Raw genomic sequence first — 24,894 nt, forward strand, 5'->3', positions numbered from 1 at the left:
TATATATATATATATATATATATATATATATATATATATATATGATTATATTACAATAGTTCTTATTCTGATGTTAATTCCATAAAGGAGGAAAAAAGAAATCAACATTGTACTGTGAACTTAATACATCTATTCCGTTTGTCATAAACTCATTTCTAATTTAAGATCAAGAAATTTTGTTTCGGAAACCTTTCAACATTTGGAAAAGTAATAATGGTAAATTAAATTTTAGGCGTAAACTTGGTTTAGGCCTAAAATTTCATAAACTTGGTTTGAAATTAAACTGGTTGATAATTTAGCACTTGGATTATTTTATTAATTCAAGTACTTTCTCTTCCTTCATTGAAATGCCACAAATCTCCTAACTCAATTGATTCTACAGGTATAAGTTAGATTTAAAAAAACAATAGATGATAGGTATAACTGCCTTCATTCTTTTAATGTCCTGTTTTGGATATTATTCGTCATTTTCTTGTTTTCATTTATAAATATAATAAAATTATTTCGATAATTTTCATTAAATATAAATAAACAAATTTGCAATATCAGTTATCATATAATGTGAACAGTTATTCTGATGCGGTTATCACGTAAAACAGCATGCGTTAAACAATTGCTGCAAAATTTACCTGAAGTATGCTTGAAACTTTGAATAATTAATGCTAAGCAATTATTATGTGTTGCTGAACGATTGTCACATTATGTTGGACAAATGTCAAGTTATGCCTAACGCATGCTACTATTTGTTCATTTACTTCATAAACGCACGTATTTAACGTGAGATTGGACGTTTCCTAAGTGGTACTAAACGGTATAAAATGATTGTTATTAGGTTATTTAATCACTAGAAACTAAAAAGATTGCCAACCATAGCATTATACTTCATAATTTCAAGAAAGCAAGGGTAAGATTGATTTGATTTCAGATTATTCATATGGAAATCTTACGAAATTAAGGAACAAATCTGATCATAAGTAAATTGGTAGAGAGAAGTAAGGGGTAAAAAAAGAATAGTATCAAAGGTTACTTCCTGAGATTAAAAAAAAAATGTTTGTTGAAGGGGAAAGAAGAGTTTGAGCTGTATGCATGAACCATTAGAGCTGCTACGCATGGCGAGGCTTTCAAAGCATATTTTAAAGACTTTTTGAGGTTTCACGTAATTCACGTGAGTGTCTTACGTGATTTAATTACGTCTGTTCGTCGGGTCGGTTTACTTAAGGGTTTCATACGTTACATCATTTTCCATTTAGTTTCTGTAAACTTTCAAGGTTTCATTTCCAAAAGAATTCAATCCAGTTTATGGCACTTCAGACTTCCATGCCTCAACTGATTGTTTATTTGTAATTTAAGCCTGATCTCGCTATCTATCGATTTTTTCTTGAGTAAATTTGCTATCAATACACTACGTATTTCGAATAAGTCTACCGAATATTACTTGTAAATACTTGTAATCAAGTAGCCGGAAACTTTTAAATATTTTCAGATTGTAACGGTTTTCCTTTAGTACAACGTATTTTTTGCAATAAAGGGAGGAGGACTATTGCTTATAAAGTGGTAGTTGTATTGTGGTCATAGCAACCTCTCACAATTTGTAGACATTCAAATTTGAAAACAAATATTTGTTCAATTTTTATAGGTGATATTTAGAAATAATAATAAGCATCAATGCCGAAAACAAATGTACTTCATTTGCTAGCAGCAAGTAATAACCCAACTGCCGTGGACGTGGTACAAAATTTGTTGAAAACAGGTCAGAAACATGTCAATGAACGTGAAGAAGAAGGGCTAACAGCATTGCACGTTGCTGCTGCGTGGGATAATTTGGCAATGTGTCAGTTACTGATGTATTTTGGTGCCGATCCTTTTCAGGAAGATGATAACAGAAGGTAGGTCATGTTTTTATCGAACTTCATTTTGGTTTTCTTGACATTTAATTGCATGTAAAACTCCAAAATTTGTTGTAAAATTAAGACAGGAATTGAAAGGAAAAATTTTAGGATGGAACTTTTTTTGTATCCCTCATCTTAATATTCTAAAGACAGAGAAATATACACGAATTTTTTCTTTTTCTTTCAAATTTAACTTGGAGTTTATAAAATTGGCGAACATATTTAGTGGTTCTTTTATCGTTACCTTGCATTCGTTCACTTTTCAACGGCACTATGCAGTCGTTTACTACAAAATTTTTCATATTTGGAAACTCTCATGTGTTGTGGGTGGTTAGCGTGCTTGAAACTGCATAGGGATAGATTTAATTTTTGAAGTTTTTTGTTATCAGGAAGAGAGTGACAGTTTGAAAAAACTTTTTCGAACCCTTTATGAAAACTAAGAAAGCAACACCTTTTGATCACGAAATTTTTTATTTCAATTTTCAGTTTTACAATTTATTTCTAAATATACGATTGTTTCCATTACAGAACAGCGAAAGATATGGCAAAAGGTTCGGTGAAAAAATTTTTTGAGCGTCTCTATGAAACCGAAACTCCTGAAAAGAGTCGATCTATACAGCAATCATTTTTGCGCGCTCTAAATCGACTGTTCTCATGTGGAACGAATAAGGCAATCGAAACACTTCCACAACTAGAGAGATCGCATTCCTGGTCACCTTCTTATGATGGGACTAAGAATTTTCTGTCAGAGGAGGAAAGACGATTACGGCTGGCTTTTCGGAAGAACCAACCGGGTTTTCCTGTTGATAAAGCGAGAAAAAAAAAGTCCTTTTCTCCGATAGGTAAGACATAATTGCATTGAAATAGAAAGAAATAAGTTCGGTATACAGGATACCTTTCACTGATGCGTTGAGTTGTGAATTTTTTAAATTTCTGATCATTTGATTACTTTTCTATCGTGAAATTTTCAACTGTATTGTGGAGTAAGATTGCTAAATAGTCATTTTTTTTGGCTAAATTTCTTAATCGGCTTGTAACAAGATCTATCATTTAGCTAAAGCTGTTGCATTGTTGGGGAAAAAGTAGACTGACTCCAAAGAGGATAAGGATCATAAAGGAAGCATTTAGGATTATGAAGGAAATATTAAAACCACATGACATGAACATATGTTTTCTAAAATCATCGGATTGGTAGATGATGAACAAATGAACTCCTTTAAGGCAATTGTTATATCATTAAACTATTTTTCCAAATCAGATATAATTCAGTTTTCTTTGTCAAATTTAACTTTGTTACAAAACGTTTTTGCTACATTTAATATTACCTGCTTGATTGAATGTTCTTCACTAGTTGAATGTTACAGAATCTTGAAAGTTTCAATAATTCTTGCAAAATACTAAATTGACTGGGTGTAAGTAAACTGTGGATGATATTTTAATTTTAATTTTGAAGAGAAAAAATCATCTGAACGAACATCTGCTCTCACAGTGCACTCAGCGCAACAGTCCACTTCGTCATCCGTGAAACTGCCTGAACCTGAAAGCGATGATAATATGACTTTTGCTACAGCTCCTGAATATAATACTAGAGAGGATCATCGCTTGTTGTGTAGCCGAAATTCGAGTAATACATCAGCTTATATTTTATCCGAAGAATTTGCATCACTGAAACTTAGTCCAGCCTCTCCTCACGTCATGGATTCGATGGCCAAAGAATCTCATGTTGAAAGTAAGTTTTTCTCTTTTAAATCTTTCTTTTAAATTTTATTCGCATATCTGAAAATTTCCAAAGTGAATTTACAACGCAGTTTCCTAGAAGAAGGATTTAAGAATAAGGAAGATTTAGAGTTACTGTAAAATAATTTTTTGTAAAATAATTTTAATCTTTACTTATTTTTTTCTTCAAAATATTCTGTCAACATATGTTGTTACAATGCTCATTCCAGCTTCAAGTATAAAGATTCCGGCGGAAATTTTGGCAGTAGTGCGTCGGTTGTCAGATGAACGGTTAAAACAGGAACTGGCCAAAAGGCAAGTAATTAACACTTAATTCCGTTTGTTACACACTTCATTTCATTGAGTTAATAATATTTTGTATTCAGTATGCCTTTCTTTCGGATGTTGCTCTAGTTTTGTCTGAAGGACTTTATAATGTAAGTATGTTATCTCCCTGATCCTGTTCAGAGCACGAGAGAGGAGGCTTGCTTCTTCATCAATTGAGGTATCTAAATCAAAAGCAATTGGAAATTAGGAAATACTGATGACTAATTAATACGAGATTGACTTCCAGGTTTTCTGAGATTTGTGCTTTTTTTTAATATTGAATTATACTGCGTTCATTTCTTAGGAAAAAACGGAATAAGAATTAAACGATTTCAGGGGCGAGTGTATCGGACCACTGCTTGAAAATACGCGTCCAGCGTATGAGCTAAAACTGGCGCGTTTGATTGCAAATCTACCTTCCAGTGTTTCAAAATTAAGTAAATATGTCAGATATTTGTGAGCTTATTTCTAAAAAGAAATTTTAATGTGCCTCAAATTGTTCAGTTTCAAAAATTCCTTCAGTCACTCTCTTGCAGAGTACAGCTGGGCACTTGAACGTTGGATAGCCGGTCACTCATTTTCTGAAGGTTCGAAGCTTGATCAAATTCTTATAAGCAGTTTTGACGTATTTCCCGGTGAACAATGGAGAGGAGGAAATAGGCCTACTTCGTTTTGTTATATTTTAATTGGTGAGTTTTAAAGAAAGGTTGTTGTTGAAGTTTGTTGGTTTGAAATTATCGCAGCTTGAAAATTATTTTAGCTAGTTGTATTACTTTCAAAATTCACACATAAATTTGGTTTTCAGTACGTGTTTGCTGTTTTTACAAGCCAGTTTTTTATAGAAATATTACCGCTCAGGTTTCGTGTAAAGTCGTGTTATACGCTTCAGATCCTTCCGTTATCAGTCTTCCTAGCAGTAACTGTACAATGCAACAATTTGTTGATTCCATATTTTATATTGGTAAAGGGAAGCGTTCTCGTCCTCTCCAACATCTGGTGGATGCTGTTCGAGCCAAAGGTTTTGGCCATAGTGTTCTATTGGTAAGAAAAAGTAATTTGAAATTTTAGCTTTCAAAATTACTGTTAGTTCATGTTATCAGCAATTTGTTTTCTGAACAAAAAATCAAAATGAAATTGTCTCACGGTTCTACTGTCAGATACATCTTCCATATCCTGAACAGATATACAACTTAGCCTAGCAACATTAGCTAAAATGCTGCTACAAAATATGATGATTTTTACTAATCACTGAACTGGACACACATCTAATGACCGGAAGATCTAATGATCGATCATCTAATGACCAAAGCTAGTCTGTAAAATTTTATTGTAGTTTTGTCATCTTACCCAATGATTTTGTTTTTTGAGTTGTTAACAGGAAACTGAAGAGAACTGTTTATTCAGAAAAGTAAAAAACTGCAAAGAATTGTCAGTCTTTGGGATGCTGGCCATGGTGTTGTGTCATTACATGTTTTCCAGAATACAATTCCTACGGAAGCATTTACAAGAGAGGCAGCGATGATTGATGCCATCGGTAAATTTGTTCATTGATTTTCCAGTACATTCTCATATATTATATGTAACATATTTGTTTGAATTACATGATCTGTGCAAATTAATTGAACATTTCATCTAAGGGATGGGCCATAGCTTTTTCTTATATGGATATCACACTTGTGGCACTAATATAGATGATATTGCTTTGCACTCCCATAAAGCTCCTTATGTTGTATCATCCTTCAGGAAGCATCTCCTAAATAAGTGTTTTTACTTTTCAATTAAAAATTAGAAAATATGTTCTTCACTTTAATATGGACGATATTATTCTTTAATCTAAGAAACTTAGATTTAAATAGGTTGTGGATTTCAAATTATTGTATCAAAAATTGAAATCAACCAGGTCTTCGAAATTTGACGAATGTTAGAAGAGGTGATTACTATGGTCCTGCGAAAAACTGGACGACAAAAGAGAAAACAGTCTATGGCAGTTATCTGTTGTTCAATGCACTATCAGTATTTCATGTTGAAGGCTGTCGCGAAATATATGAAGATGATGTGCAGGAAAGATAGTTTCAGTCTACAGTAGTTTTCCTATGGTATTTTTAATAGCATTTCATTTATTTAATTTTTGCAAAAGCTGTTTCATAAATTTTTTGAACTGTGAGGGGATTGCACATTAATCTCATGTTATGAAACATTACCAGACATGGTTGGTAATGCTCACTGTTTAAACAAAGTTATATAATGCCGTTTAATTCGCTTTTCCTTTGAGATTTCTAATGCTTTCCCTGTCTCTCTTGTCTTTCATTTCATTTTTTGCTGCATGAATAATTTTTTATTTTACAGTTCCAATTTTTTATAACTTCAGCAGGATTTTCGGAAATTTGATATAAGTGTTGTTGACTTGATTTTGATGATTATACTTTCATAAATTAGAAAATGTAAAATTGTCTCTTTTATTGACAATCATTGTTTGCCATTCTCACTTTTTTCTCTTTTTATTGTCTTGTACTCCGTGTAATATGTGAAGTATCAGGTGTTTTTATCTTTCCATGCTCAGCTGGCTTGAGGAATCTTTAGATTTCCAACAGTAATGTTTATTTTTTTTCATATTCTGTCGTAATCGTAACTTTTGTTTGATACGACGACATTTATTGTTAAACTAATGAAGTTTTTATTTTTCAGGTTTACTCTGAATTTACTAGTGAAGTTTTTATTTTTCAGGTTTACTCTGAAGTTTTTCAGGTTTACTCTGAATTTACCGACTTGAATGCATTCCCATCAGTATATATTAATGCAATTAACTGTCATATGAAATGATCAGTCCGTAAATTTATTTGAAATTATATATTTTTAACTTTTTTCTTTTCTTTAAAATCATATCCTTCCAACCAGCTGTTTTTGTCTTGTTCGAAGACATGTCTGTCAGTTATATTTTCGTCATCTTTACCGATTATTTCTTTGACAAGTTTTGTATTATGTTATACCCGGGTATCCTACTTAGTCTTTTCTCATTTCCAGTCTTTTTTCGATATCATTCAGTTTCCGGGTCTTCTCACTACCTATTTTTCGCTCTATTATTGTCAGTACCGTATAAATTCACTTATTTGCTAATTCAAGCACTTACTGAGCACTTACTGAGCACTTACTTAAAATTGAGCACTTACTTAAAATGCTTTATTTGTTTACTTATTTCCTTATTAACCAATTACAGTGATTATCTTCCTACTTTCATTTGTGCATATGAGCGTACATCCCAATAAAAAAAATCATTTATAAATGAAAATAATCATCGTGTTGTGGATGAGGTTTTATTGCTTTCTCCTATTTTACTACTTACAATTTCCTCTACTATTCATATTATTTACATACGTTTTATCATTTACTTATTTTTGAATTCGTGGTTTTAGAATTCTGGATTTTGCAATAGAAAAGTTGAAAGAAGATTTATGAGAAAGCTTTTTTTTTATACGGTTATAAATGAAAGAGGTAAGAGAAAGCACTAAGCAATCATATTGGCATACCGCAAGAAATGAAAATTCGGAATTTGTAAGTGGGAAGAATTATGCAGTCACAAAATATTAGGAATATAGATTTTTTTGTTGAATATCTGAAATGTATATTTAGCCCAGCTATAAACAGATACTAGCTTTCTAATTTTGGAATAACGACCGGAAGCATAAGGCACTATAGTACCTCTAATCTTCTAAACAAAATGGTAAAGGTAATTAAAAAATATTTCCTCAGATTAATTTTCCTTTTTTTTATAATTGGAATAGATATTGTTATTAGTAAGAATATTCATCACACTGTCGATAATAAGCATTTCCGGACTATCATATCATGATTTTCACACTATCAATTCTCCTGATGACATTAATATATATGACTGAGAGTTGAGCTATAGTCATAAATTGAAAGTAGATTAAGGAGTTTTAAGATTTCTTGATTTTACCGAGAACGAGGTTCATAATTGGATCATTCTTGTTCATCTCTTCCGGTAATGTCACGACGACATACCGAAATGGATCTTTTCATTCGATGATCATTTAATGATCTAAGTAATATAATCCTTTTTTTTGTTCTTGCATCTGTAATTAATCAATCCACTTTCACAAGATTGAAGCTTAAAATGATTATTTTTCAGTATATTAATATTTTGATACTAGATGTCACCACCGTTAAGTGCAACTAGTAGACGACACCAACATCGCTTATCAAGCCATAATTATTATCACGATCGAGCAAATGATCACACAAATGGTTCCAGCACTCATTCTAGGGAGAATGATTTAGATGCAAAATGTGGAAATTTTTTACCCAAAGATGGCATAGAAAAGCTTCTAAATGAAGATTCTACAATATTAAGTGTTAGACATGATGCTTTTCCGGTTTTTGAGTGTTTTGCGACAGAGATTAGTAGTTTGGATGCGAAAAAGAAGTTATACAGTGATCTACAGGTGGGTAATTATTTGAAAATTTAATTTTACAGTTTGCCAATCTGATTTGCCTACTAATAAGTTAATAACATGTAGTATGCACTGTTTTATGTTGCTCAGGGAAGTTTTAGAGTACTTTTTTATAATCCATATTTGGGGACGATAGTTGCCATACTTTTTAAGAATTGATTTCTCTCATACTTGAGCTTCAATGACTATGTTCGGAAAAGTTGTTTCAATGAATACGATACATTGTTAGCATACTGGCCATACTTGATTAATTTTATGTCATCGAAGAGTTTTACCAAAAACATTTTCAACCATATTTTTGAATTTTAGGTTGGTGATGAATTGTGCTTCCGAATCCGGCGTGTCGAGCTTGCTGGTGTCTATGCTGAGCCTGTTTGCACGTTACATTCGTTTCGCCGAAGTTTGAGGTGGATTAATGATTTTCAAGTGAGATTCATGACAAATTCTTTTAATAAATACATTTACTAATGAAATAATGTGTGTTTTCATAATTTGCCTGAATCATATGAATTTATTATCCACATCATTTTCAGTTTTGATTACTCGTTGAGGAATGTGTGACAGAGCTTGATGCACTAAGCTTTATTTCACATTTCAATACACTTCAATTTAGGCTATTCTAGGGTACTGAAACAGCTTCAGTTGGAGAGTAACCATTAAGACGGAATCTTGAAAGTTAAACTGCCCAATTTTGGTCATTTTTAACATCCGTAGAGTAACGGCATTAGTCCTCGACCTCCCCTAATCATTTAAGACTAAATTTCTTCATTGTTATCAAAAGTCCATCCTGCTTTTTTTCGTTTTGCTGCAGGTTTTACTGGAGCGAAATTTACAAAGTGGACATGATTACCGACCAAACGATTTGATCAGAGGTTCGTTTTAAAACCGTTATTATTTTATCATTAGCTTAATCGCATCGTTTTGCAGTTTTGGTAGTTGGCTTTGATGATGAAAGAAAAATTCCGATTTTTGCTATAGATGAAGATGCGGTAAGTATTTTTTTTTCCCTGATCATCCTATTTTTTCTTTATACATGTATATTGCAAGTGAGATATAAAAGTTGGAACTGAAATCGTTCACAGAAGTAATTTAAATATGGATTTAATATTTTGGTGTCTTGTTTATATCTTCATTTTATTGATTTTTCTTTTCAATTGAGGGTCTTTTGACGGAAGCTGAATTGCCGGCTTACTTCAGGTTAGCTGAATTTCTTTAAAATTTTATTAAGATTTTGGTCTTACTTAGGTGATTTGTTGCATTGTTAATGGTAGTAGCTAGATGATAGTGAAATATAACAGGAATTTTCTCTAAAAGCTTCAGGAATGTTATTAGGTGGTTAAGAGTTACTTTAAGCCGGTTCATCCGATTTGCATCAATGCAGTTTATTAAATTTTTCTATAAGTTGAAAGATTAGCCAGTTGATTTTGTTGGGTCAGTTTTGTTTTGCTTTCAGCTCTGAAAACAGAATTGAATGTTAAGATTAAAGATTTTGAATTCAACCAAAAATGAATATTTAAAGGAATGGTGAAGAAATTGGGACCAAAACTTTCGATGAATGTCTGAAGGACTATCTACCAGCCACTAATCCTAATCTCGCAACGCTTTTTGGTATACAGACCGACTTAGCTATTTCTTTTTTGCATGATTTAAAAGGTTTTTTTTGAAAAAAATAATGTATATATATATTTTCAATTTTTTAAATATATGCATATATATATGCACAGTTTTAGATCGGCTATAATGGAAAAGAGCACGTCAAATTGTAAGGAAATTGATTTTGGTCTTTCGGATCTTTTCTCTATGTGAAGTTTTTGGAGATATATACAAAAACAAATGGTGGAAGTGCATAATATTCAAATCAGCTTCAGATACGGATTTTTCGCCAAAGCAACGTGCTCCTTATATCCGTCGTAAGCAGAATGAGAATCTTTCAATGAGTGTTGCCAAAAGGGGCGTTGATAAGATTCGAGAAGGCGAAAATGCTACTGCTGTGCAGCATTTCAACAAAGCACTCTCCATTTGTGAAAAAAATATTGAAGCACTAGTTGGCAGAGCAGCTGCGTATGTTGTTGTTTATTCTAAATATTTTTGGTTTCAGTTTATTTCCATAAAGTAATTCCGAAAGTAGTTTCTGTTCATTAAACATTCCAAATTTTGTTCATTCTACATAAGAATTTGCTTTTATAATTGAACTGAATCGGTTGTCCATGATTTTGCTGCATGTAATATTTTTTATAATTGAACTGAATGGAATTGATAATTGAAATTGATTTTAATGCAGTTTAGGTATGCCAATATGGGGCAATATAATTTAGCCGAAACAGACTTAGATGCAGCTTTGGCAATAAATGCATCGCATACAAATGCAAGAAATTATATGATCGAAACGTTATTACAGGAAGCTAAAAGGTAGTAACTAGAATTAATTCCACCCAGATAGTGCGTAATTGTCATGCATTCAAGTGTTGAATCTATCTATGCTAGAACCCGTAGAAATCGGATTTTAAAAAGTAAAAAGTTTTAAAAAGAGAAGAAGTGGAAATAAAATTGAAGAAAAAGAAGAAAGGCAAAGAGTAAAGGAAAATAAAAATTAGATGCAGCTGTTTATGCTGTGTCAAAGCAATCTAAGAAAATGTGACTAGCGTTGATATATTGTTTCTTGCTGCTATACCAGCTATGAATAAAGTTGTCTATTTGTTTGGTACAAGCTGATAACACTGCCAGCAGTACTATTTGCTTTGTTTTGTTCATTGTTTGCATACATTTCATTTGATGTTTGAACATTAATCAGTTGGTAATTTGAATTATTTTCAAAATTAAATTTTTAACTCGGTTGTCCCATGATTTTGCTGCATGTAATATTTTTTATCGGGTTATCAACGACTGATGTAGTTTTTTCTTTTTTTAAGTATAATATATATATATATATATTCCAGATTAGAAGAAGCCGGTAAAAAAGATGAAGCAAAAACGAAATATGAAAAAAGTCTAACGATAAAAGATGATGCACGTGCGTTAAATGGTTTAAGGAATCTAGAACGAAGCCCATCAGTTGAGGTAAATTTTTCCGGATTTTATTTCGGAGCGAGGAGCCTAGGTCTTGGTAGTGGGTAGTGATTATATCGCGTCAGATCGTGATTTCTCACAAAAAATAAAAAGAATCTATAGTAAATAATCGGTGCTTTTACTTTTTGACATTTTTTTTTCAATCTTAAAATCGATATCAGAGAGGTGCGATTTCGTAGAGGCAGTATTTGCAAGGTGCTATTAATCTCAATAAGTTCTATTCTTCTTTTATTCTCTTAGATAGTTAAAATGAAGAATGATGGTGCTAAAACGAAAGATCGAAAAACGGAATATTCGAAAGCAGCTGATAAAAGGCAACGAAGAAAGCGTCGTAGAGATGCAGAAAAGCTAGCCGAATATGAACGATTTATTGCAGAGCTGAAATCAAAGTGATTAAGATATTGTGATGTTTTTATCGATTAACCAATCAATTTATTAACTAATTGGTAGTTTGATCTCAGTGAATTGTTGATAAAACCTTATTTTCCTTGCATTTTTTTTCGTTTTTACTCCTTTGTGTATTTCATACAGTTTCAATATTTGAATTACATCGTCGGTTTTAATTTACACCCTATCATTTTCTCTCTCGGTTATTGTGTGAATTAAATTTCATAGAAAGAGAGAGAGAGAAATTATGAGAAAAAGCATCATTCTGTTAAATGGTCGGAGCAAATTTAGTGGTGGGATTCTTCAGTGCAATCTTTTAGTTAGTATTAAGCAACATTCAGCATGACAAAAAGTGATAAATATGGTTCAGAAAGCATTCAAAATTTTTTAAGGAGATAAAACATAGGATTGGTTCCAAACATTGAATTACGTGAGATACAATGTCTTTCCTCATTTACATCCTATTGCTCTTCTAATGATTGAGTTTAGGTTGAAATAATATGAAGTGTTATTTTTCTTTTAAACTTCCAGGATTTCTTGCAGCAATGCAAGGAAAAAAACTTGAGTTTTGATTGGAATGGGAGCATCTTTTCTAATTTGCGGGAAATTTTTTTAATAATATTTGGCGCTATATGAGCCGCATTGTTGTCTCCTATCAGATGTCTTGTACGATTAAAGTTAAAAAAAGAAAACGAAATTTGAAGCTATGATTTAGTAGTGTTAATACTAAGTCGTGCTTAGGACGATCAGATGCCCTATAAAAATATATAGTACCCAGATAAAAATATGAAGTTCTCAGTAAAAATGCGGAATGTAACAAGTGTTTAATGTTTAGTGTTTAGTCTGATATACTGCTGACATTTCAGGAAACCATTTTTGCTTCAAGCAGTAATGATTATTGAGCGGATAGAAGTTGGTCGATGTCTATGTATTCATGCTCAATTACAAGCTGTTGATACTGTTTTGCAGTCATTACTGTATCAACGTGGCATCGTACCATGTGTTGTAACGCAATTATTTTCAACCATTGAATCACATGATGAAATTAAATTTGTTGAAACATATGCAAAGGTTGTATTTTTTTTTTGTGTTATATACATGTTTGAAATAAAGAGTTTCGCCAAATCTCTTGTAACTTTTCCATTTTAAGCTTGCATATTTAACTGGAAATTTAAAATTCTAATTTTAATATTGTATCTGATGAATTCATATTCCATTTCCGTTTGAAAAAAAAAACCGAATATTTTTTAGAAAATTTAACGTTGATATATTATGAAGCATTTCATATTTCAACTTATTGTGTTATCTGCATTTGGATTTTTCTTTTTTAATCAAAAAGAGACCAAATATAAATTATAATGGAATCTGAGATATCTGTTCAATTGCTAGATCTAGTACAAGCCGGAGAGAACTTACAATAAGTCTAGAATGGATTAAGATCAGATATTTGTAAGCCAAGTTAATGCCTGGACAAATTTAGGCACGAACCTTCATGTGAAGTTCATATATAATTTCATTTGCAATTATTATATTTTTATCTAATCAAAAGGGAAATTTTGATTTTTGCAGATTAGAGAAGCATTGAGAGAGTTATTCCGTAGCTGTAATCGTCGTGCACTTCATGAAATTGTTATAATTATTGGTGCATCATGTGCGATACCACAGGAAATTTATCAAATACCTATTAAAGTATGTGATTCATTTGAATCAGATCATTCACACTGTGGTGAAAATTGTGCTGAATTATCGGCAAGGTTAGTTTCACTTGCATTATATTGTGGTTAATATAACCAAAGTTTCAACAATATTCAACAGAAATGAGAATATATTCTATGGTTTGTCTATTCGGAGTTCTAAATCCTTAATTATTATGAAGTACGTTACAAATGTTTTAGTCTACATTTCAAATGGCAATAATTTTCAGGGAACAGCGTATGATATCATCGTCATTGGTAGTAAGTGCAAATTTAAATACTACGCGGAATATTACTCGAAATACACGTGTTTGCATTTTGGCGCGTGGGACGTCTGCTCTTAAGTTTCCGGAAGAACTTGTTGAAAATGAGTAAGTGAAAGTGTTATCATGGTAGCTACTCTAAACATCAAAAGAAGCAATTAAAGCTATTGAGTAAGCTAACTGAAAGAATTTGTTGTAGCGATGGTTTTGAATTGCCGGAAGATGAAGTGTTAGCACGACGAAAGATCTTTTCAGTACGGTTTATTCTAAAACACCTTTGTGTCGAGGATGTTGTCGTAGTCAGTGATCCTGATACAACTTGGTTCCGTCTTTCACCGGTTATCCGTGCATTCAGTTAGCAAGTTGTTTCTTTTGTTGGACGAATATAAGAAGTTAACAGTCCGTGAAACTTTAAGGAGATTATCCGGTACCTTGAATATACAAGTGCCCTTGAAATTCAGTTACATTAGATTCCCTACCAAGAAATTTAAAATAATGCTGATGTAATGTTTGAAAAAGTTTTTGTGCTTATTATTCGTCCTTATCAGAGTAGATATGATTGTTGTTATTTAAATGCACTTATTATTTTAACGAACTTAGTGTTTTGTTCGAATTTGGAAGTGAACTTCTACATTTTGTTGTTTTATATTTCAATATGTTTTGATGCTTTTCGCAAACAGTACAAAACTTTTCTTTTAATATATATTACATTTAGCACAAGTTTTTACCAAAATTCCTCCCTTTACAATCACTTCACTGATTTATTATCACTTTTTTCTAGTATGTGTTTTCTCAAATGTTCACTAAGCTCATTTTGTACTCACAAATGTGATGTCTAATCATTCCGTTTAATCCATCATCATCTTGTTTTTTCCTACCTGGAAGTCTGTCTTCTTTGTTTGTGTGGTATTTGTTGCACTGTGGTGAGTTCATTATAAGTTGATTGCTTTTTCATCGTTTATGTTTCAGTTAAAAGCTTTCCATGAAGTCAAAGATATTTTGAAGCATGAAATAATTTATGTGCTAAAAAATTTCAAGCTCAAAATAACTTGTCATTGCTCACTATTACGGTACATTTTCACACGAAATTAATGTAAATTTCCGAACTGAATAAAACATTCCATGCATTAAAAACATTAATAAAATTTCTCTGTTAAAAATAAAACTGATTGCCAGCCTGTAATGGAGAATATCTCTCCAAATATCAAAAATATTGTTTATTATTTCCTTCACCAATAAGAAAGGAATAACTTGATGAGTAATTAGTGGATTATGCGTTGAGTTCCACATAATTTACTATCTATATGACAAATAACCCTCTGGAATTTAATATCAGATCATAAAATTGTTTGCTTAAATCCATTTAAATTGTAAAGAAATTAGTGTTAACGATTTCGATAACATTAACAATTAGGTTGTTTCAATATTCCTTGCAATTCAATAGATCATACAAGCATTTTTCGATTATAAGAAAGAAAATTCAAAAGTCTCTTGAAATTAAGAGGAAACATGAGTGGTAAATCCAGTCCCATTACATTCACTTATACGAGCTACAAGGCAGAGACGAGATTTTTCACAATGGATAGACTAAATTCAACAGCTAACAGGCGGTTTTGTTAAAAACTCGCTAATGTTATCGCGCTTAGTAATAGCTTACTATATTTGTACCTGAGCTGTTTTGTTTTATTTATTTCTGATTTACATTGTTTAATTGTTATTTGTCGATAATTGTGCATGTACTTTATGTCAACATATGCAAGTTAATGAAATATTATTTCAATTGCAGATTGAAAGTTAGTATTAAATTAAGAAGAAGAAGATGGTGCGAGTTATCATTAAAGGTGGTGTATGGAGAAATACCGAGGTATACTTTATTCGTTATTACTGTAACGATTAGCAGTAAATGAGATTATAGGATATCCATTAGGTATATGTGAGATTTTATAAGTGTTAATATCGTAGGAGAGCTGAACAGTATAATACATTTAAAATTTGTTTAGAATTATTGACCTCGTTTAGCCAGATGATAAGTAAGGCCAATAGTCTAAAAATTAAAAATGCTGTAAATAATTACTTGGTTGCTTATGTTTACTCACTAACATTTTTCTTCAATGCCTTTATTCTTTTTAAGGATGAAATCCTTAAAGCTGCTATTATGAAATATGGAAAGAATCAGTGGAGTCGTATCGCATCTCTTTTACATAGGAAATCGGCAAAACAATGCAAGGTATACACTTCATATTTTCAAAGAATATAGCATATTAGTTTGTTTTTAGTTTGGATTTAAAACATTACGGGATTCTTTGATATGATTACTCTTGACCAAGCAACTCAGTGCAATCATCTCTGAGAATGGTCATACCAATTGTCATCTCTCTTAGTTACCTTTCTCCAGTTACGAATTTCCTCTCTTGCAAATTCTTCTGCTTATATCGCCAGTTTTCCATTTCTACAACTATTTATCTCAAGTTAGGATTATTTTTGCAGGCCCGTTGGTATGAATGGTTGGATCCTGGAATTAAGAAAACGGAATGGTCACGAACGGAAGACGAAAAGTTGTTACATTTGGCAAAACTTATGCCAACACAGTGGCGGACAATAGCACCAATAGTTGGGCGAACAGCTGCTCAGTGCTTGGAACGTTACGAGCATCTACTGGACGAGGTGCGTCAAAACGTTGCATTTCCCTTTTATTGAATTATTATAATTTGTATCATTACTAAAAACAGTAAAGTATGACGACAGATGCAAAGTAAAACAATTAGAGAGGTAAAACACATTTGAATACTGTTCTCTTTGTCATTTTCCCAAGATCCAATAATGTCTTTGCACTGAATCACTGCTATGGTTTCAGGCCCAGAAAAAAGCGGAACAAATAGATGAAAGTGAAGATCTGAACGATGCTAGGAAGTTGAGACCAGGTGAAATAGACCCGACACCTGAAACCAAACCAGCAAGACCTGATCCAATTGATATGGATGAAGATGAGCTTGAAATGCTTTCTGAGGCTCGTGCAAGATTAGCAAACACACAGGGCAAAAAGGTTGGCGTGTTTATCTAAAATACATTAATATTTCAACTGTTATTTTCATTAGTACTTTGATCTTAGCGTATAATACTGTTTTAGCCATGAATTTTATTTTAAGCTATAGTTATCAACAGTAAATACTTCGGTTTCTCTATACTCGTATGTTGCTGGGTTACGTTCGTGGGATTGTCAAGTATGTAAGCTATGGTCATAGTAAATAAGACTAAATCATCATACCGTTTCGTTTTAGGCAAAACGTAAGGCCCGCGAAAAGCAGCTTTCAGAAGCTCGTCGCCTTGCTTCGCTGCAGAAACGACGTGAATTGCGCGCTGCTGGTATTCCATGGGGGCAGCACAAATTTCAACGCAGAAATCCATTGTATCTAGATTACAGCGCAGAGGTTTCTTCCAGAAATCTTCATTATATTCATAATACCGTGCTTATTTACTTTATATAATTTAGGGTTATAATATATTTATTAGTTTTTATATTTTTTTCTTTAAATAGTTTTTATAAACCTACTATTTTCAGCATCGTTTGTTTACTGACTTTTTTTTTTGAGGAAAATGCATTCTTCAGATTACGAACTTTTTCAGATTCCATTTGAAAAACCTGTCCCACCGGGATTTTACGATCCATCGGAGGACAAATTTGAAAAGGATACGACATTCAAAAAGCAGACTCGAGCAGAAATTGAAGGTGTCCGACGTGACGACGTTGAAAACGAAGAACGTAAGAAGGATCGTGAGAAATTGAAAAAGAGAAGGTGGTTATGTCAGGGATCTCTTGTATCCTGATTTATGCATTTTATTACTAGGAGTGAGTGATACTGATTAGATTTTAATTTAACTTAATGGGAAATAATTTGAAAAAGAACTTTGAATGAGTTAGAATATGGTAGCATATTCCAACTTAAGTTGTAGGTTAAAAATTCTAGAACTAACTACTCAATTTAACCAATGATAGCAGGATATATTGACTACTCAATCAAAAGATACATGGTGGAAGACATCGTGAAATTGTTTTAGCAGGCCGATTTATTGATAATCAAGTTATTGTGTGTAGATTTGCAGATACTCCGCACAGATCCAGTTGGTGGGTAAAAATATACTAGTATATTGTTCTAGTCATTTTACAGGGCCGAGGGTAATCCTGAATCAATTTTTGAACAGAAGGTTGAAAAGAAACGTTCAAAGCTTATTTTACCATTACCGCAAATATCGGATAAAGAAATGGAAGAAATCGTCAAGATTGGACAAGCAACAGATACTATTCGTGAATTTAGTGATAATAATCCAACAAGGTTTTTTCTAGCTCCTAATGAATTTTTGCTTATTTGAATTTCACAAAAGGAATTTAAATCCTTCTCAAGCGGTTTCAAAGATAGAAATTTCAGATATCAATGTTCATTTTAATGTAGCTTTATAAGACTATAGTTCATACTTATTAAATTGGATGGCTCTTTTAGTACACTTCTGCATGATTATCAGATGCCGATCCATGAAAATACTGCGCGAACAGCACGTACACCATCGATGTACGCCGACGCTTTGCAAAAGGTTAATTAAGTGATGATTGCTACTTTGTCCAATGCTTAACTTGCTTCATGATTTCCTTTTATTACCGTGTTACAATCATTACTTTGTCCTATTAATTCCATTGTAGTCGAATCGTCAATTTACTCCATGATTTTGCTGACCTATTTAAGGTGCTGGGTACTGTTAAGCACCTTGTCGCTGTAGAGTTTAGGTGACAAAATTTGAAGTATTGAGTTTCAATTCCTTTTTGCAATTTTCAACCATTTTTTATAATTTTCATATCTTTCTATATGTATATTTCACTTTTCAAGTTCGCCATCTGTTGAGGTACAATTGCAGTGATTGTTAGAACTGTTTGGTTTTTCCATATGTTATTGTTTCAGGAAGCTGAAAATCTTCTTGCTCTACAGAATGCTCCAACACCTTTGAAAGGAGGTGTAAATACCCCACTGCATGATCTAAATTTGCAATCGGCTTTACCACAAGATCGTTCAGTTGTTACTCCGAATACTGTCCTTTCAAATATTGCAGCTACACCTTCTATTTTACAAGGTATTCCTCTTATGGTTCTAAATATTCTTGTTAGTTCTCATTTTACATTTGCTGTTTATATGTATCACATTGCATAGTGTATCATAAATTTAACCTTCTATATATTAAATCCATATTTCCAGGAACACCAGGGCAATCAGAACCTGCTACACCATCTAGTACACCGTTCCGGGATCAACTGAGTATCAATAACCCACAGTTGTAAGTATTTTTAAAAGCTTTTTCTGTTTACGGATTTGATAAAGTCTTGAGAATTGAGTCTTTTTCGTAGTGTTAAGATCAAAAAAAATCTTTAGATCGTATGATTCACGCGGTGAGTTAAAGAAAGCACTGAGTTCATTACCAGCACCGCGAAATGAATTTGTCATCATGGTACCGCCGGAAGAAACTGAGGCATCGCAAGAAGAAGCAACGGAATGGGTAGAAGATGCCAGTGATGTGAGTTTTTTTTCTCAATAAACAAAAAATACTATTAGGTTAATTCTCAAAACATTTACGTGATATTATGTAAGGGTGCTTCCACGTTAAATCCTACTGGTCCTTCTGTTCTCTACCCTTATTGAATATCTATCTTGCTTGGACTTGTTGAACCAATGCATAGCAGATTACTTTTTCGGCCTACCTATTAATTATTATTATTTTTGCATCATAAAATACCACGGTGTTTAAGATGATCAAAAAACCCCAAACAGAATTCCAACTAACATAACAAAAGTTTGGTGTAGTGGGTTCTTCCGAAATATTTTATAAATTGAATTCGGCTATGGTGTTGTAGGTGGATGCTCAAAAAGCGGAAGCGCTTGAATTGCTACGTATCCAGAAATTGAAAAAGGAATCACAGGTTGTACAACGTGAGTTACCAAAACCATCAAAAATTAACGAACAGAGTTTCAAATCAATTTCCAGTAAGAGTGATATTGGCAAGGTGAGTTCTCCCTAAAAAACTGCTTGAAAAATTCTCTGTAAAAGTTTTGCTAATTTAATTCAAATGGGAAAGTGTAGCGATTAGAATTACTTCGAGTTAGGAATTGGCGCAGAACGGTTCAAAATTGTAATATTTTAACTAGTTAGATGAATTGAATGGGGCAATTTCGTGACAAATATATTTTTTTTTTTGACGAATTACAGGGCCATTTTATGCATTGGGAGTCACTAGCAAATGAGGAAAGTTTTCTTGATTCATGATGGCTACCAGAATATTTCAAATAATACCGCTAGACGTTTTGTTGCAACTGATCGGATGCACATCACTTTATGAAGTGTGTTAATTTTGTTTGTTGGATTTCAAAATTTTCTAGGCGGATGATCTGATAAAGACTGAAATGTTTGTTATTCTGAAGCACGACGTCAATGAACACCCAATCGACGATATTTCTATAGAGGATCTAGGAGAAGCAGAAAAAATGATACAGAACGAATTACGACCGGTATGTACGAAGTTCGGTCCGAAAATTTATGTCAGATTATTTTGATAGTTAATTTTATCGTTTTTGGAGCAATCGTAATGTATATATTCTATTCCAGGAAGAACATGCTAGTTTGAACGCAAATCTGTGGGCTGTTATAGAGCAGTGTTCGTCGGAATTAATTTTGGCACAAAATAAATTTACTCGTTTGGGCGTTCTACCTAAAAAGGACCAAATTGATGCCCTTTCAGCTAAATTCCAGGCAGAACATTTCTTTTGTTTTCTTTCGATTGAACTTGGTTATAAGATTTCCTGCTGAATTTGCTTTAACATTTTAGGACCAAAACAACAAACAGAATAATATTTGGTAGTTTTTAATTTTATCAAGTTCAAAGTACTTTATCGTAAATTTTCAATATTTCCTTAGCATTGATAATAAATTTTACAGCTTTATCGAGATTGGATGAATACACGTGCTAAAAAGACGGCAAAAATGGAGAAGAAACTGAAAGTGAAATTGGCTGGTTATCAGGTAGTTTTCGTTTTTCGAAATTTGCTAGGGAACTCACATTCATTAGGTTTCATTTTAGAAATTCAAAACCTATAAACATTATGCTGTCTGCAGTTTATCACGATACTTCTCACAGTTTCGTCTTATCATATTGCCTACGCAGATTTTATAGTTAGTGTGCCGGATAAGTTAATTATTAGATGTAATACCTGTTTGAAAAATTGCAGTCAGCGTCAAAGTAATTCATGGCATTTGTTATTGTTATTCAAAATCATTTATTTGTAATCATTAATTTTTAGAGCATCGGACAGCATTTGATAAAACTTATCGAAGAAGTAAGAGCAGAATTGGAAGCGTGTAAACGTGAAAAAGCTACGTTTGAATTGTTAGAAAAGAATGAGGAGAAAGCAATCAGGAAGCGGCTGAACAAACTTATGGATGAGGCCACGCAGCAGGTTAGTTTGTGTTTTGACCATAGAATAAAGCATAATCTCTGCAGTGCTCTTATAGAAACTATTACAGAAACTATTGCTAGGAACTGTTGCTAGAAACTGTTAGTCTTATAGAAACTTATAGAAAACTCTATAGTGCTCTTATAGAAACTGCAAGGGAAGAAAGTTTTTTTCTTTTTTCATTCCCGGCTTTTACACACGATCTATGTTGAAAATATACGAGTATTGTGCTTTATGTTTCCTTGGAATAACTGAACATTAAAGAAGAAGTGTGTAATTAAATGTTAAGTGTTTAAGTGGATTTCTAGCGAAGATAATTTTCTTTGATCAAATTCATTTTGTTCTTTTAGACTTAATTTCCATTTTTTTTTTCCAGGAAAATCGTGAAAAAGAGTTGCAGAAACGCTTCGATGAACTGATGCAAGAGAAGTGGAATATTGGGCAAGCACTTGTTCGAATGGACGCGACAATCACTGCTCAGCCAATTGCGTATCAATGAGAAATGAAATATCTTTCTGTTGGATATTTTTTTTATACGCGTTTATTTTTTCTTTAATTTGAATTTGTTTTTGATCATATGTTTTGCTGCGTTAGCCTTTTCCAAATACTTGAAAATGTTTCTGCAGAATTTCTACATATGCAAATAAACTGTGTTAGTGTATGAAACGTTTAGATAAATATATTCCCGTTTAGGGATGTTTTCAGTTAGTTTGTTTTGCCTACATTTCTCATATATTTTAAATACATATTGTCGAAATGTAATGCACATTGTTGTTTTGACACAAAATTACTTTGATTGGTCATTATTAGACTCTCTGAAACTGTATGCTTTCTAGTACAGTTGTTTGCTGCGAGTTAAAATCTGATGATTTTACTGGTAATGTCATAGCAACAATAAATCGGAAAAGAAAATATTGATCGTATCTAAATAATTGCGTTGATTGGATTTTTTAATGTTTGCTAAAATCATATTATGTTTGTTTGCGAGAATTTTGGATGTATTTCATTTACATACAAGAATTATTACATGAATAACGGTGTTTCCCGTGTCATACTGCTGTGACACTTTTCTGTATTACCAATTGTGATAAAGATAATCGAATGAAAAATTTGTTAATTGACAAATTTGCCATCATTTTAAATCTACAAATAGCTGCGACAACTGAAAAGTAACAAATTAATGAACTATACTACAAATGAAAATAGAAATGTCATGCATTGATGAAAAATCTCGTACATTGTTTCAAAATAAAAGACAACTGAGAATGAAAAAGAAATGTAAGATAATCAAAGATAAGAAATGATAGATTGGAAGAAATTAAGTAATTGTATTATTAACAAAATCACTATATGTTCTATATTCAAAATTAGTAGTTCATATTTTAAAATTACTCTTCTGTTGCAAATTTTCAAATTTGACAAAATTATGTATTTTAAACTGCTACTAATTACTTCCAAAACATTTTTTTTAAAAGCTATTATAATTTTTCTTCTTTTTCTTTTTTCTTTTTTTAATTTGAGTAAACATTAACAAAATTATATATTTAAAGGGAAATATATTGTTGTTTATATAAACATCAAATATTTTGCATATCAAAAAAATGGAAATACATTTCAGTTGGATAATAAAATACTGAATGACCATATCATTTGAATTACAATTATCAGGGCGTGTCTAATTAAGTATGCATAAAGTATTAATATACGAATAACAAATCACAACAAATCATTCTTCATATCATTTAACAACTTTTCGAAATGTTGGTAATTAAGTGCTATATCTTATCAATTAGTATTAGATTTAGATTTTCAATTAGTATCGAATTACTTATTTATTTGCTATATCAATTATGAAATATTTTTCGTCGAGGTAACTTTTTATTAAAATTTAAAATTATTGAAGTGAAAATTGACGAATATTCTTGTCATCTGTAATTAATAAAATCATTAAGGTTATCTAGGATGATTTGAAAATTTATGTATATAGAAGACTGTGTTGAATGAATAATTATCTTCCAGCATAATAATTTAATTTATTTCGTTTTGGAATTTTAATTTTACAGGTCATAGCAAGAATGAGTCATGTTATCATTAATTATCATTTGTTTATTGTTGTTCGTTATCAACTATCACTTGTGCAATATGTCATAGCAAGAATGAGTCATGTTATCATTAATTATCATTTGTTTATTGTTGTTCGTTATCAACTATCACTTGTGCAATATGTCATAGCAAGAATGAGTCATGTTATCATTAATTATCATTTGTTTATTGTTGTTCGTTATCAACTATCACTTGTGCAATATTTTGTAAAATTATAAATTGGTAATCAGTATGACAACAATTATGTTTCCTTCAGTGTGATTTAAATAATCGATCTGAAATAATAATTATAACCTTATATGTATATATATAACTTACTGAAATAATCAGTATTCCCAGTGATTGACTTTGAATTTTTGAATTAACAAATTAGCTTTTCCAGCAAAGTATAATTTTTATCGTTTACAAGAAGAACTATTATTTTTAATTTTTGATTTTAAGATTTAAAATTATTTTTTGTTCCTTATTCTATTCATTTACTTATATTATATTTATTTCTTATTATTATTGTTTAACAAAAATACAATTATATTTATGCATATGAAAACACACAAAATTCATTTTATTTTTATTCAAAAAATCACCAAACAACAAATATTTCACAAAGATTAATTAATTAATTTTATTTTTTCTTAAAAAAAATTTCTACGATTCTTTTTTTTAAAATTTTTTATAATAAAATGAAATTTCCCCTCTCCCCTACTAACTTTCTTTCTCTCACTCTCTTTTTCAATATTCCATAGATCGGTTGAAAGCTAAAGAAATAAGCGAATATCATAATCCGGCTCTTAACCTTTTTTCACATCTCCTTCGGGTATCCGGTAATGGTAATAGTCGTACAATACAATGAGATATACTAATCCTATAATGCTGTGCAACTTCAAGTGGATCATGTTGAAGCACACAATGGTTAAAAGTGATCAAAGCACATGGTGATATACCGTATCCGATCAAATACGTATTCGGTCAAGTAACTAACTAACCGTATTCGGTTAAATAACTAACCGGTGATCTATAGTTTATTTAGATCAAATTTTTTTCAATTTTTTTTAATACTTTTTTTTGAGATAAAATTATAATCAAAAACAAAAAATATTTTGAAATATTTTTTGAATTTCTAATCATTGCGCAAATATTTTTGAATGGGATATTTTAAAGTTAAGCAAATCTTCTAGCAGTTATAGCTATATGCCAAATGTAATCATACATTTATGGAAGAAACGAAAGATGTGAAATATGTTGAAGAGATGGTAAATTAACATTTCAAATTTCATTTATCACAAATTCTGATGTTACTTGAAGGAATAACAATTTATGCTTATTTGCATATTTTATTTCATGTTATTGATTTAATTCATTCAGATCTGGCGCATAACAGTAATAACAATGATAATAAATAATATGATAATAATAGTAATAATAATAATAATGACAACAATAATAATAATAATAATAACAATAATAATAATAATAATAATAATAATAATAATAAT

At 31.5% G+C, this 24,894-nt stretch overlaps 3 protein-coding genes across 3 annotated transcripts; all 3 read left to right on the top strand.

The window, feature by feature from the left end:
- Window positions 1-1,630: 1,630 nt before the first annotated feature.
- Window positions 1,631-6,002, top strand: LOAG_04249 (hypothetical protein; the record flags this gene model as incomplete). Its single annotated transcript, XM_020446548.1, has 9 exons — window positions 1,631-1,886; window positions 2,418-2,731; window positions 3,343-3,618; window positions 3,836-3,920; window positions 4,269-4,369; window positions 4,469-4,621; window positions 4,822-4,973; window positions 5,337-5,466; window positions 5,833-6,002. Exons 1-9 carry the CDS (start codon window positions 1,666-1,668, stop codon window positions 6,000-6,002), a joined length of 1,602 nt encoding a protein of 533 aa, XP_020303128.1. The 5' UTR covers window positions 1,631-1,665.
- Window positions 6,003-8,101: 2,099 nt separating this feature from the next.
- LOAG_04250 (hypothetical protein) lies at window positions 8,102-14,240 on the top strand (the record flags this gene model as incomplete). Its single annotated transcript, XM_003139787.2, has 14 exons — window positions 8,102-8,392; window positions 8,711-8,827; window positions 9,213-9,273; window positions 9,329-9,390; window positions 9,561-9,598; window positions 9,921-10,054; window positions 10,270-10,462; window positions 10,688-10,810; window positions 11,338-11,458; window positions 11,708-11,856; window positions 12,721-12,925; window positions 13,424-13,608; window positions 13,779-13,919; window positions 14,011-14,240. The coding sequence occupies 14 exons, from the start codon at window positions 8,102-8,104 to the stop codon at window positions 14,168-14,170; spliced, it is 1,980 nt and encodes a 659-aa protein (XP_003139835.1). The 3' UTR covers window positions 14,171-14,240.
- Window positions 14,241-15,589: 1,349 nt separating this feature from the next.
- Window positions 15,590-22,418, top strand: LOAG_04251 (hypothetical protein). The gene is made up of 17 exons (XM_003139788.2): window positions 15,590-15,675; window positions 15,943-16,038; window positions 16,299-16,475; window positions 16,666-16,854; window positions 17,090-17,239; window positions 17,436-17,605; window positions 17,978-18,142; window positions 18,308-18,398; window positions 18,761-18,929; window positions 19,052-19,130; window positions 19,226-19,367; window positions 19,705-19,854; window positions 20,228-20,356; window positions 20,454-20,597; window positions 20,784-20,867; window positions 21,146-21,301; window positions 21,675-22,418. The coding sequence occupies exons 1-17, from the start codon at window positions 15,631-15,633 to the stop codon at window positions 21,795-21,797; spliced, it is 2,259 nt and encodes a 752-aa protein (XP_003139836.1). The 5' UTR covers window positions 15,590-15,630; the 3' UTR covers window positions 21,798-22,418.
- Window positions 22,419-24,894: the final 2,476 nt, after the last annotated feature.

This window comes from Loa loa, assembly GCF_000183805.2.
Source record: "Loa loa unplaced genomic scaffold supercont3.191, whole genome shotgun sequence".
Taxonomy (NCBI): Eukaryota; Metazoa; Nematoda; class Chromadorea; order Rhabditida; family Onchocercidae; genus Loa; species Loa loa.